At 47.4% G+C, this 13,901-nt stretch overlaps 1 protein-coding gene and 1 pseudogene across 1 annotated transcript; one reads left to right on the forward strand and one right to left on the reverse strand.

Moving 5' to 3' along the window:
• Positions 1 to 3,000: 3,000 nt before the first annotated feature.
• On the forward strand, positions 3,001 to 13,307 carry TYW3 (tRNA-yW synthesizing protein 3 homolog). Its single transcript, XM_069981460.1, has 7 exons — positions 3,001 to 3,102; positions 6,933 to 7,326; positions 8,137 to 8,217; positions 9,750 to 9,848; positions 10,095 to 10,166; positions 11,692 to 11,825; positions 12,705 to 13,307. Exons 2-7 carry the CDS (start codon positions 7,042 to 7,044, stop codon positions 12,904 to 12,906), a joined length of 873 nt encoding a protein of 290 aa, XP_069837561.1. The 5' UTR covers positions 3,001 to 3,102; positions 6,933 to 7,041; the 3' UTR covers positions 12,907 to 13,307.
• Positions 8,414 to 9,703, reverse strand: LOC138799812 (eukaryotic translation initiation factor 2 subunit 2 pseudogene; annotated as a pseudogene).
• Positions 13,308 to 13,901: the final 594 nt, after the last annotated feature.

Genomic DNA, 13,901 nt, shown 5'->3' on the forward strand with positions numbered 1-13,901 from the left:
GACTGGTAGGAGACTGCGGTAGGTGAGTATAACTATTTTTAACACCAGTCTAAGCAAAATCTAAAATTAAGTATCATACCATATTATCCCTTTAAGGCAGCCATCTTAAAGAGGAACTCCAATGAATGATTATTATCATTATTATTATTTATTTAAAATCAACTGGTGTCAGAAAGTTATACAGACGTGTAAATTACTTCTATTTAAAAATCTCCAGTATCCCATTACTTATCAGCTGCTGTATGTCCTGCAGGAAGTGGTATATTCTCTCCAGTCTGACACAGTGCTCTCTGCTGCCACCTCTGTCCAGAGCTGCAGCAAATCCCCATAGAAAACCTGTGGTTATTTGCTGTAATACATACACTACCGCTTATGATTTTTTTTTCTTTACCTTTCTGTTCGTTATGGTCTATACAATATACTGTCTAATGTTGTATGGCTATTCATAAAAAAATTGTTAAAATCAAATAAAATATATTGAAACAGAAAACCTCTCCTGCTCTGGACAGTTCCTGACCTGGACTGAGGTGGCAGCAGAGAGCACTGTGCCAGACTAGAAAGAATACACCACTTCCTGCAGGACATACAGCAGCTGATAAGTACTGGAAGTCTTGAGATTTTTAAATAGAAGTAAATCACAAATCTACATAACTTTCTGACACCAGTTGACTTGAAAGAAAAATATTTTTGCCGGAGTACCCCTTTAAACAAATGATTACATAGATAACGACAAAATATAAAACTTAGTAATTTTTTTTTTTTTTTTTTCTGGGGGTATGTGCACACTTGCGGACTGTGGCGGGTGTGCCAGTGTCATAGACTCTATTCTATGCACGGGCGGGTTCCGTTGTCCATCCAAAGAATAAACGTGTTCATTCTTTGGACGGACTACAGAATCCGCCTGTGCATAGAATGGAGGCTATGACATGGACACTGTCCGCGAGCAGCAGATTCGGCAACAGATTTTACGTTGCTTTTCCGAAGTGTGCACATACCCTTATACAGTTTTTATCATTTTGGTGCCTCTAACAGTTTACAGTGTGTTACTGCATCTACAGCCTGTATTCTACTGTTCTTGTATTTGCGCTGAACTTCATGTACAAAATAAATATCAGATTTCAGTCCACCTACTCGTTGTCCTGTTTTGTTTTTTTTTCTCCCAATATGGTTTATAAAAACATTAATAAGAAGTGAGGAAAGGCCGGTCTGGTGTGGAAGATAAGGAGACGAGGCAGCTCTCTATATATCCAGAATGGAGAGGACTCTCATATCTGCTGCCTCAATAAGCAGCAGAAAAGCACCCCACACTGAGACTCAGAACTGTGCAGAGTCACAGACAGCTGTTATACCAATTAAGGGTACGTTCACACTTACCGGATCCGCAGCGTATTTTCTGCTGCGGATCCGCAGCAGATTTCATTTAAATAACTAAACGCACCATCAAATCTGCTGCGGATCTGCAGCAGATTTGATGCTGTGTTCAGTTACTGAAATGAAATACGCTGCGGATCTGGTAAGTGTGAACGTACCCTAAAGGGGTATGTAGCATTAAAAAAAAATTTAAAAAAATTATTCCAAAAAACTACACCACCCCTGTCATTAGGTTGTATGTACTATTAAAAGGCTGCACCATTCACTTCAATGGAACTGAGCTGCCAATACCACATACCAACTGAGGATGAGTGACATCGTTTCTGGAAGAAAGCAGCCATGTTTTTATAGTGTTAATAATGTGATAATGATAATTTCTTTAACCCCTAGACACCCTAGGATGTACGTGTGCACCACGGCCGCCTGTCAGACGACCCTGGATGTACCCATACGCCTTGAGTTGCTATGAAGTGATTGCGGAGCTGAGCTTCCTTCACAGCAGGTGGGGGGGTCTCACTGCTTCCTGTCCCCTTTAAGTGGACCCGTACATAACTTTCATGTGCAGACGCAGCTGCCAATGGAAGTTTGTGTTGCTGTGGAAGCATCCTAACCATCCATGACGAGGAACATCCGGCCTCAAGCTGTTGCAAGACAGTCCGCTCCCCTGTATACAGACCCCACACACACCAGTCCTCTCCCCTGTATACAGACCCTACACACCAGTCCTCTCCCCCTGTATACAGACCCCACACACCAGTCCTCTCCCCCTGTATACAGACCCCACACACACCAGTCCTCTCCCCCTGTATACAGACCCCACACACACCAGTCCTCTCCCCTGTATACAGACCCCACACACCAGTCCTCTCCCCCTGTATACAGACCCTACACACCAGTCCTCTCCCCCCTGTATACAGACCCTACACACCAGTCCTCTCCCCCTGTATACAGACCCCCACACACCAGTCCTCTCCCCCTGTATACAGACCCTACACACCAGTCCTCTCCCCCTGTATACAGACCCCACACACACCAGTCCTCTCCCCTGTATACAGACCCCACACACCAGTCCTCTCCCCCTGTATACAGACCCTACACACCAGTCCTCTCCCCCTGTATACAGACCCCACACACACCAGTCCTCTCCCCTGTATACAGACCCCACACACCAGTCCTCTCCCCCTGTATACAGACCCCACACACCAGTCCTCTCCCCCCTGTATACAGACCCCACACACACCAGTCCTCTCCCCCTGTATACAGACCCTACACACCAGTCCTCTCCCCCTGTATACAGACCACACACCAGTCCTCTCCCCCTGTATGCAGACCCCACACACACCAGTCCTCTCCCCCTGTATACAGACCCTACACACCAGTCCTCTCCCCCTGTATACAGACCACACACCAGTCCTCTCCCCTGTATACAGACCCCACACACACCAGTCCTCTCCCCCTGTATACAGACCCTACACACCAGTCCTCTCCCCCTGTATACAGACCCCTTCCTTCCCTCAGTTTCTACACCAGTGTTTAGTGCTGCAGCTCACTGCTTCCCACGTCCTGCTTGTAAGCTCACCATAACCCCGCCCCTTCTGGAAGAAGCCCCGCCCTCCTGCTGACATCACACTCACAGGAGAGGACACAGCTGGTAATGTGTGGAGTTCTGAGTTTTGGCCCTTTGGACGCTCCGTAGCTGTGATGGCGGTCTCCAGTGTGTAATGTGGCGATGTGAGTGTTGTGTATGAGAGAAGAGCCTGACACGTGACCCCAACACCCAGTAACTAGGGGGGTCCACATACTGTATTACAGGGGATGACATTACCTAGAGCCCGATATATATATAACCTGCACCCCCCATATACACAGATCATAGCCTGCACCCCCCATATACACAGATGATAGCCTGCACCCCCATATACACAGATCATAGCCTGCACCCCCCATATACACAGATCATAGCCTGCACCCCCCCCCCATATACACAGATCATAGCCTGCACCCCCCCCATATACACAGATCATAGCCTGCACCCCCCCCCCATATACACAGATGATAGCCTGCACACCCCACATATACACAGATCATAGCCTGCACCCCCCCTATACACAGATCATAGCCTGCACCCCCCATATACACAGATCATAGCCTGCACCCCCCCCCCATATACACAGATCATAGCCTGCACCCCCCCCCCCATATACACAGATCATAGCCTGCACCCCCCCCCATATACACAGATCATAGCCTGCACCCCCCATATACACAGATCATAGCCTGCACCCCCCCCCCCATATACACAGATCATAGCCTGCACCCCCCCCCCCATATACACAGATCATAGCCTGCACCCCCCCCCCCATATACACAGATCATAGCCTGCCCCCCATATACACAGATCATAGCCTGCACCCCCCCCATATACACAGATCATAGCCTGCACCCCCCCCCCATATACACAGATCATAGCCTGCCCCCCATATACACAGATCATAGCCTGCACCCCCCATATACACAGATCATAGCCTGCACCCCCCCCCCCATATACACAGATCATAGCCTGCCCCCCATATACACAGATCATAGCCTGCACCCCCCCCCATATACACAGATCATAGCCTGCCCCCCCCATATACACAGATCATAGCCTGCACCCCCCCCATATACACAGATCATAGCCTGCACCCCCCCATATACACAGATCATAGCCTGCACCCCCCATATACACAGATCATAGCCTGCACCCCCCATATACACAAATCATAGCCTGCACCCCCCCCCCCATATACACAGATCATAGCCTGCCCCCCATATACACAGATCATAGCCTGCACCCCCCCCCATATACACAGATCATAGCCTGCACCCCCCCCATATACACAGATCATAGCCTGCACCCCCCATATACACAGATCATAGCCTGCACCCCCCCCCATATACACAGATCATAGCCTGCCCCCCATATACACAGATCATAGCCTGCACCCCCCCCCCATATACACAGATCATAGCCTGCACCCCCCCCATATACACAGATCATAGCCTGCACCCCCCCATATATACAGATCATAGCCTGCACCCCCCATATACACAGATCATAGCCTGCACCCCCCATATATACAGATCATAGCCTGCACCCCCCATATACACAGATCATAGCCTGCACCCCCCCATATACACAGATCATAGCCTGCACCCCCCATATACACAGATCATAGCCTGCACCCCCCATATACACAGATCATAGCCTGCACCCCCCCATATACACAGATCATAGCCTGCACCCCCCATATACACAGATCATAGCCTGCATCCCCCCCCCCATATACACAGATCATAGCCTGCACCCCCCCATATATACAGATCATAGCCTGCACCCCCCATATACACAGATCATAGCCTGCACCCCCCCATATACACAGATCATAGCCTGCACCACCCCCCATATACACAGATCATAGCCTGCACCCCCCCATATACACAGATCATAGCCTGCACCCCCCATATATACAGATCATAGCCTGCACCCCCCCATATACACAGATCATAGCCTGCACCCCCCCTATATACACAGATCATAGCCTGCACCCCCCATATATACAGATCATAGCCTGCACCCCCCCCCCATATACACAGATCATAGCCTGCACCCCCCCCCTATATACACAGATCATAGCCTGCACCCCCCCAAATACACAGATCTTAGCCTGCACCCCCCATATACCCAGATCATAGCCTGCACCACCACCCCATATACACAGATCATAGCCTGCACCCCCACCCCATATACACAGATCATAGCCTGCACCCTCCCATATACACAGATCATAGCCTGCACCCTCCCATATACACAGATCATAGCCTGCACCCTCCCATATACACAGATCATAGCCTGGACCCCCCATATACACAGATCATAGCCCTGCACCCCCCATTTACACAGATCATAGCCTGGACCCCCCATATATACAGATCATAGCCTGCACCCCCCCTATATACACAGATCATAGCCTGCACCCCCCTTATACACATATCATAGCCTCCACCCCCCCATATATACAGATCATAGCCTGCACCCCCCCATGTATACAGAGCATAGCCTGCAGCCCCCTCATTTACACAGGATATAACCTGCCCCCCCCCCCCCCCATATACACAGGCTGTAACCTGCACCCCCCCTATATACACAGAATATAACCTGCACCCCCCCTATATACACAGAATATAACCTGCACCCCCCCCCCATATACACAGATCATAGCCTGCACCCCCCCCCCCCATATACACAGATCATAGCCTGCACCCCCCCCCCCATATACACAGATCATAGCCTGCACCCCCCATATATACAGATCATAGCCTGCACCCCCCCATATACACAGATCATAGCCTGCACCCCCCCATATACACAGATCATAGCCTCCACCCCCCCCATATATACAGATCATAGCCTGCACCCCCCCATATACACAGATCATAGCCTGCACCCCCCATATACACAGATCATAGCCTGCACCCCTCCCATATACACAGATCATAGCCTGCACCCTCCCATATACACAGATCATAGCCTGCACCCTCCCATATACACAGATCATAGCCTGGACCCCCCATATACACAGATCATAGCCCTGCACCCCCCATATACACAGATCATATCCTGGACCCCCCATATATACAGATCATAGCCTGCACCCCCCCTATATACACAGATCATAGCCTGCACCCCCCTTATACACATATCATAGCCTCCACCCCCCCATATATACAGATCATAGCCTGCACCCCCCCATGTATACAGAGCATAGCCTGCAGCCCCCTCATTTACACAGGATATAACCTGCCCCCCCCCCCCATATACACAGGCTGTAACCTGCACCCCCCCTATATACACAGAATATAACCTGCACCCCCCCCCATATACACAGATCATAGCCTGCACCCCCCCCCCATATACACAGATCATAGCCTGCACCCCCCCCCATATACACAGATCATAGCCTGCACCCCCCATATATACAGATCATAGCCTGCACCCCCCCATATACACAGATCATAGCCTGCACCCCCCCCATATACACAGATCATAGCCTCCACCCCCCCCATATATACAGATCATAGCCTGCACCCCCCCATATACACAGATCATAGCCTGCACCCCCCATATACACAGATCATAGCCTGCACCCCCCCCATATACACAGAGCATAGCCTGCACACCCCCCCATGTATACAGAGCATAGCCTGCAGCCCCCTCATATACACAGGATATAACCTGCACCCCCCCCATATACACAGGCTGTAACTTGCACCCCCCCATATACACAGAATATAACCTGCACCCCCCCTATATACACAGAATATAACCTGCACCCCCCCCATATACACAGGGCATGACTCTCCTGCATGTTATAGTGGCCCCAAACATGGAGGACATTTCTTTGGGCCGACCTGTCTCATTTATCCAGACCTCGGAGTCAGGAAGCCCCCGTACTTAATCCTCAGTCTAGTGACCCCCTAAGTTGAGTCGCGACCTCTGACATTTGCTTCCTCACACCTAGGAAACTCCCCTTGGTGGTCATTTTCCATTATGAAGCCCCGGACCTGGTAACATGAAGCTCTCCCAGGAGTCTCCATCATTGTGAAGCCCATATATCTCACACTTCAGTCATGGAGATTTCCAGTTCTGATCCCAAGGAATCCGATAGTCATCACTACAATGTGGAGAACATAGACGGTCACGTTGCTCCCCAGGAGATTCCCCAGGCTCCGGCCTCCATGTCTGATTCCCATGGACTCTTCATGCACTGGAAGCTCCAGGCCTCCCATAAGACGGACCTCAGCAAGAAGGGCAGTGTGGACAAGGACATAGAGGAGATTGTGAGGGACATCAACCTCCAGGACTGTTACTTCACCACCAGCTCCTGCTCCGGGAGGATCATCCTCATAGACGAGGTGATCGCTGAATACTAGGGACCAACTACAGTAATATGGCTATAAATCTTAAAGTGAATGTACCATCAGGCTCGGGATGAAGCACTGGAGGCCGGCCGACCCACCCCAGTGGGAGAAAAAACCCTGCTCCCCTCCCCTCAGTGCTTCAGCCCGGGCCTGATGGTACATTCACTTTAACATCACAATAGGAGTGGCTTTAATCTGACAGTTGATTGGTAGGAGTGGCTTTCATGTCACAGCTGTTCTCTGGTGGGTGTGGCTTTCAGGTGACAGCTGCTCTCTAGTGGGTGTGGCTTACATGTCACAGCTGCTCTGGTGGGTGTGGCTTTCATGTCACAACTGCTCTCTGGTGGGTGTGGCTTACATGTCACAGCTGCTCTCTGGTGGGTGTGGCTTTCAGGTGACAGAATCTCTCTTGTGGGTGTGGCTTTCATGTCACAGCTGCTCTCTGGTGGGTGTGGCTTACATGTCACAGCTGCTCTCTGGTGGTTGTGGCTTACATGTCACAGCTGCTCTCTGGTGGGTGTGGCTACTTGTCACAGCTGCTCTCTGGTGGGTGTGGCTACTTGTCACAGCTGCTCTCTGGTGGGTGTGGCTTTCAGGTGACAGCTCCTTTTTGGTGGGTGTGGCTTTCAGGTGACAGCTGCTCTCTGATACGATTGGCTTTCGTATTGCAGCTGTCCTTTTACAGAACTGGCTTTCACCTGACAGCTGCATCTTGCATTGAGATCTGGAAATCTGGAATTGTTTGAGTACATTTGCTGAAGCGTTCCCGTCTCTTTAACAACCTATTTTTCTGTTTTCTCCCAGAACCCTGACGTGTCCTTAGTACAGAAGCAGAACTGCTCGTGGCTTTTTGTAACTCATGACATTTGCTCTAAAGAAGACGTGGTGAGTCCATGACTGTTGTCTTCAGAGTTAGAGGGATTCCCCACTATAGTAAGTGATGACATATCATCTCTTACTGATCACTAGGGGTCTCATGCCTGAGCCCCTATTCCTCAAATAAGATATGTCCACTATACAGGGAGCAGCATCACCTCCCCACTCACCGCTGTACTTATCTTTTTTTTTTTTTTTTTTTGAATGGTAGAATAACTTTAATGTACTTTTACATTTTACAGAAGTCTGGTTAAAAATGCACATTCTTCCCCTTTATCCTCCAGACAGCTAGTAAAACATTTTCTGCAAGCGACGCCATTATCAAATGATCAGCTTCACTGTTGAATTAAGCAATTCCTCACGCAAGAACCAAAAAAAAATAAAAATTAAGCCAATATTTTCTTGCTCAGTCTGACATCATTCTTTACCGTATAAAGGGTTAGCACTCCCTGGCTGTCAGGTTGTGCTCCGGGATCCATAAACAGAACTTGTAAAATCCAACCAAGTGGACAGGCTGGCTAGTTGGCTTTGGCGCGGAGCTGTGCTCTCTTGCCTGTGACCGCCTGGAATCCGGTTTTGATGCTAGCCACAGAACATCGAGAATGGCAGGTTTCACACTGCAGGAAATATAATCTGGTGTCCTTCTGAAGGATGGTGTCCGGCGACCGGCAGGTGTGACAAGTCACATATTCCTTGATATATCGTCTCAAGACGTTCTCTATCTGTTTCTGCTGGAATCGACCCTTGATGACTAGCTGGTTGTTACCATCTATAGAGCCACTTGTACCCAATTCAGCTAATAGGAAAGCCAGTAGATGCTTCGGCTGATGATGTAATAGTTTGCAAATATCTGTGAAGTTCACAAAGGAGGTCTTCTTTGTGGCTACTCTGACAACTTGTGGCGGCTTCATGACAAACTTTCTTTTTTCTCCAGCGACCATGTCTGGATTTTTTTCCCGCATTATAACTATACGAAATGCCGTGATCTTTTTCATTGTCTTCCTCTTCAAAGGCTTCCTCCTTATCATTGGTGTCGTCATCCTCTGGAAATGTAACGTTCTTCTTTTTCTTCTTTTTTGTCAACATGAATTCCAAGTCGTCTTCTTGGGACTCTGAAGCGTCTTGAAGGTCGGCTTCTATCTTTAGATTCTTAACACCTTCCTCTGCTTCATCCAGGTCAAACTTTTTAGTTTTCTTTTTCTTCTTTTTCCGATTGAAGAAATTTAAGTCGTCCAGATCGTCTGGTGCATCTTTTCTCCTAAAAGATTCTTCATCCACATCAACATCCTTATCCTCCACAGGTTCTGGCTCCACCTCTTTAGTTTCAGGGACCTGGGTCTCCTCCACCTGCTGCTCACCCCCTTCCTCATCCAACATGAAGGGCTTCTTCTTCTTTTTCTTCCTGGTCATGGTAGGGTCGAAAATCATCTCGTCTCCAGACATGATGGCGTCGCTCCTCGGTGCCGCCCCGCCGGCGGTCTGTACACGAGCTCACTTCACCACTTACCTTATTCTTAATATTAATCTCCCATTGTCTTTAGTTTTCAGGTCTTCAGAAATCTTCTGGAGATGCGGTGCTGAAGTTTGAGCCCTTTGTCCTGCATGTCCAGTGTCGTACCCTTGAGGATGCACAGCGGCTGGTAAGACAGATAGCATTTAGATGCTTGTCCAGATGCAGGATTAGATAAAACACAGCTACTTTTTGCAAAAACAGCGCCACCCCTGTCCCTTAGGTTTTGTGTGGTATTACAGTTCAGCTCAGTTTACTGATTTGCAAAACCCCACACACCCAAACTGAGGACAGGAGTGGGGCTGTTTGTAAAGATGACTATGTTTTTCTAAGCCTGGACAACCCCCGTTAACACTGTTTCTTTTGTACCCTACAGCACAGCGTCGCCATTAATTCAGGATTCAGAAATTCTGGAATAACCGTTGGCAAGAAAGGGAAAATTATTATGGTTAGTATTAGAGTCTCTGGCATGAACTGTATGCAGCCAGCGGTGTACACTATGGGAAATATCTTTTTGGTTGCCAATATCCACACGGATCATTACAGTGAGATAGATACATATACAGTGTATGTGTATGTGTGTGTATATATATATATATATATAATATCCCCGTCCCTGTAACAATTAGTGTACGTTTCCTTAAAGATGGCCAAGTTACAGAAGGAAATAGGGTATGAGTTTGCTTCACCCCACCAATGGGTTTCGGTTATAAGTATAGATATACCGACTTCAAGTGCACTACTGTCCCAACGCCCAGGGACTATGAAGGAATATAGTAGTGAGTAGGCTCTCAAGAAGATCTGTCCTGGGGTCCGTTCGGCAGGTGATGCAGTTATTGTCCTAAAAAACTACTTTTAAACTTGCAGCCCTGTGTCAAATTGGCATGGCCTAGAGTGTCTGTGCATTAGGCCTGCACCTCCTCTCTGTCCCTCCTCTCCGCCCTCTTTATCATTAGAAATGCCCCTGGGCAGGATATCCTATTCATCACCTGTGTGAACACTGCACATGGGCTAGATCGTTAATGCACCTGTGCAGTGTTCAGACAAGTGAAGAATAGGAGAAATTCTGCCAGGGGCATTCCTAATGATGAGGAGAGGCGGTGCAAGCCTAAGGCATAGACACTCTAGGCCACGCCAATTTGACACAGGGCTGCAAGTTTTAAAGTTGTTTTTTAGGACAATAACTACATCACCTGCCGAACGGACCCCAGGACAGATCTGGGATTAAAAGCAGCTATCTATTGTATATAATATTGTATATTAATGAATTTATGTATTTTAAACACTATTTATGTATTTTATGTATTTATGTCATAGATTTGTTTTAGGAAGACTTCGAAAAAAAATTATGCTGATTTCCCAGCTTTAATGTATTGAAAACAAACACATCTGTATTCTGGCAACTACATTTTCATACATACTTTCTGAGAGCCTACCCCTACAATAAGTTACAGAAAGAGCTTAGCCTGTGGTGTTATGGAGTTTGCACAATGGCCAATAATTACAGGGGTATTCCAGAGGAGGAAAAAACATCTGGTTCCTGTCCATGTCAGAAGCTTCACAGAGCAGGGGAGGTGTGCAGCAAAGAGTTACTTTTGCTCTGGACAGTTCCTGACATGGACAGAGGTGGCAGCAGAGAGCACTGTGTCAGACTGCTAAGAATACAGCACTTCCTGCTGCCTCCACTAGAGGGAGCTCACTGCATACTGTTCTACAAGGTAATCAGTATTAGCCCAGTATGCAGTAAGCTCCTTATGGTAGTGACTTTAGACTCCCAGGATGTTATGTTACATGCGTATTGTAGCAGTGTATTGAAAAACAGAGGCCCGACCACTATAAGGTTATTATATGTAACTATTGTTACATATTATGTTGTATTTCCTGGTAATAGGATGGTGGGAATACCAATGAAAGAAGAGTTTATTGTATTTCGCAGATGTGTGTTCAGGTTGGCTGCTGTTCTTGTATTGCAGGCGGTACGGAGCACTCACTGCCTGGAGGTGCCCCTGAGCCACAAGGCAAAGTGTCTGGTGAGCGATGAATATATAGAGTTCTTAGTGCAAACTGCAAACCAGAAAATGGAAGAGAACAAGAAGAGGATTGTCAGGTAAAGCTGAATACGTTCCATTTATACATCGTATCTAAATCGCCAGGCTTTGCCATCACTTTATGCTTAGTGGTGGTCTGAGCTTTGGGCTTCATTGCTATAATTGGTGGGGGTCCCAGAGGTCTGACCTGCACTAATCATATACTAGTGCAAGTAATCCCTACCTTTCCCTTAGCTGACAGCATGAGCACTGCTATGCAAGAAACAGCAGTAAACGTCCCACTGCAGTGAATATTAGCAGAAGCCCCTTCCATCTCTGGGTTATAGAGGACGGACCCCACCAATCATAAAGTGATTACATATTATAGTGCCATGGCTCTTCAGCTGTTGCAAAACTTTATCTCCCAGCATGCTCTGGCAGCCGAAAGCATGCTGGAAGTTGTAGTTTTGCAGCAGTAGAAGAGCTGCACAATGGGTAACCTAGTCTAGTCCCGGGGTAGGGAACCTTGGCTCTCCAGCTGTTGCAAAACTACAACTCCCATCATGCCAGGACAGCCAAAGCTAAAGCTTTGGCTGTCCGGGCATGATGGGAGTTGTAGTTTTGCAACAGCTGGAGAGCCAAGGTTCCCTACCCCTGGTCTAGTCACAAGATAGAAGTAACCCTTTAATGGCAGGAACTTAGTCTGAACACAGTCATGGGCAGATATAGTTTATTGATACATGGACATTGCAAATGCAAACAGTGGTTCATTGGCCATGTATTATATGTTTCACTACAAGGTCCAGTATAAGTATTATATACACTATATCTATATCTACAACTAGTACATTATGAATAAAGGGGGGTAGAGGGATTTTAGTGTCCTGTGTAGAGCTTGCACAGAATACTATAACCCATTTTAACCCCTAAATATCAATGACCATCTTGTTCCTTTGCAGATTTTACAGCTGCCTTCAAGCTGCCTTACATAAGGAAAGCCACGTAAGCGATGCAGACAGCGATCAGAAGTCTGTGCGCCCGGTATATACCCGCCGTAGGAGGAGACAGGAAGTGGGTAAGAGAAGAGACAAGGACCAATGTGAGGACTCTCTGGACGATGAAGAGACCAATGTCTTGTTATTTCAGGATATGACGCTATAGTCTGAATGGGAACATCGAAACGGGGCAAAGAAAGGACATTAGAGAGATCATAGCAGAGGGCCGTCTTTTCAGTGAATGCAAATAGCCTTTTAATTTGAACTATCCCCAGTAGGTGGCGCTGTGATACAGGATAACGCAGATCACTGCTCTATAACTGTGGTTAAAGGGCAACTTCAGCTCTGCTACATTTCTACTTGTGTTCCATGAAACAACTCAGACAGTGTATTATATTCAGTGACCCTCTAAATAAAAAAAAAAACAAACAAAAAAAAAAACCTTATAAGATGAAGTCAGGAACTGTGTACAAAGCGACCTGCAAGCTGGCTGGCTGTAGATCTATATATTTTATTATTCAAATAAACGTTGTGTAAATAGCCTTAATATTTGGGTTTCAATCCAGTCCTTTGTTTATTGAAGGATGGCTGGTGGCCGCTTATCCCTTCTTAGAGAATTTACTGGTGTCTGGGGTTGGCTTTAGGCCTTATACACACATTCCATGGGGGGGTGGGGGGGGGGACTCCACGTCAGGCCTTCCACAAACAGCGCGTCTATGAAACACTTGACACATGTATAAGCGTTAGTCTAAAAATTAAAGGAGAGGTCTTGCAAATTTTTTTTAATAAAAGTATTGTATTGCCCCCCAAAAGTTATGCTAATTATCAATATACACTTTTTACAGGAAATGCTTATAAAGTGCTTCTTTCTCTGCAATTACTACTGCATCAAGGCCTCACTTCCTGGATAAAATGGTGATGTCACTTCCTGGATAACATGGTGATGTCACGACCCCACTCCCAGAGCTGTGTGGGCTGTGGCTGCTGGAGAGGATGATGGCAGGGAGACACTGAGGGACACAGGGCACTGGAAAGACACTGAGCATCTCTCTGCCATCATCCTTTCCAGCAGCCACAGCCCGCACAACTCTGGGAGTTGGGTCGTGACATCACCATGTTATCCAGGAAGTTACATCACCATGTTATCCAGGAAGTGACATC

Source organism: Dendropsophus ebraccatus, chromosome 8 (assembly GCF_027789765.1).
Source record: "Dendropsophus ebraccatus isolate aDenEbr1 chromosome 8, aDenEbr1.pat, whole genome shotgun sequence".
NCBI classification, from domain to species: Eukaryota; Metazoa; Chordata; class Amphibia; order Anura; family Hylidae; genus Dendropsophus; species Dendropsophus ebraccatus.

What these genes read in the sequence shown, in the direction of transcription:
- TYW3 (XM_069981460.1), top strand. Translation starts at nt 7,042, where the DNA reads ATGGAGATTTCCAGTTCTGATCCCAAGGAATCCGATAGTCATCACTAC. An exon ending in TTTGCTCTAAAGAAGACGTG is followed by an intron (nt 8,218 to 9,749) that starts GTGAGTCCATGA and finishes CATTGTCTTTAG; the next exon opens with TTTTCAGGTCTTCAGAAATC. An exon ending in AACAAGAAGAGGATTGTCAG is followed by an intron (nt 11,826 to 12,704) that starts GTAAAGCTGAAT and finishes GTTCCTTTGCAG; the next exon opens with ATTTTACAGCTGCCTTCAAG.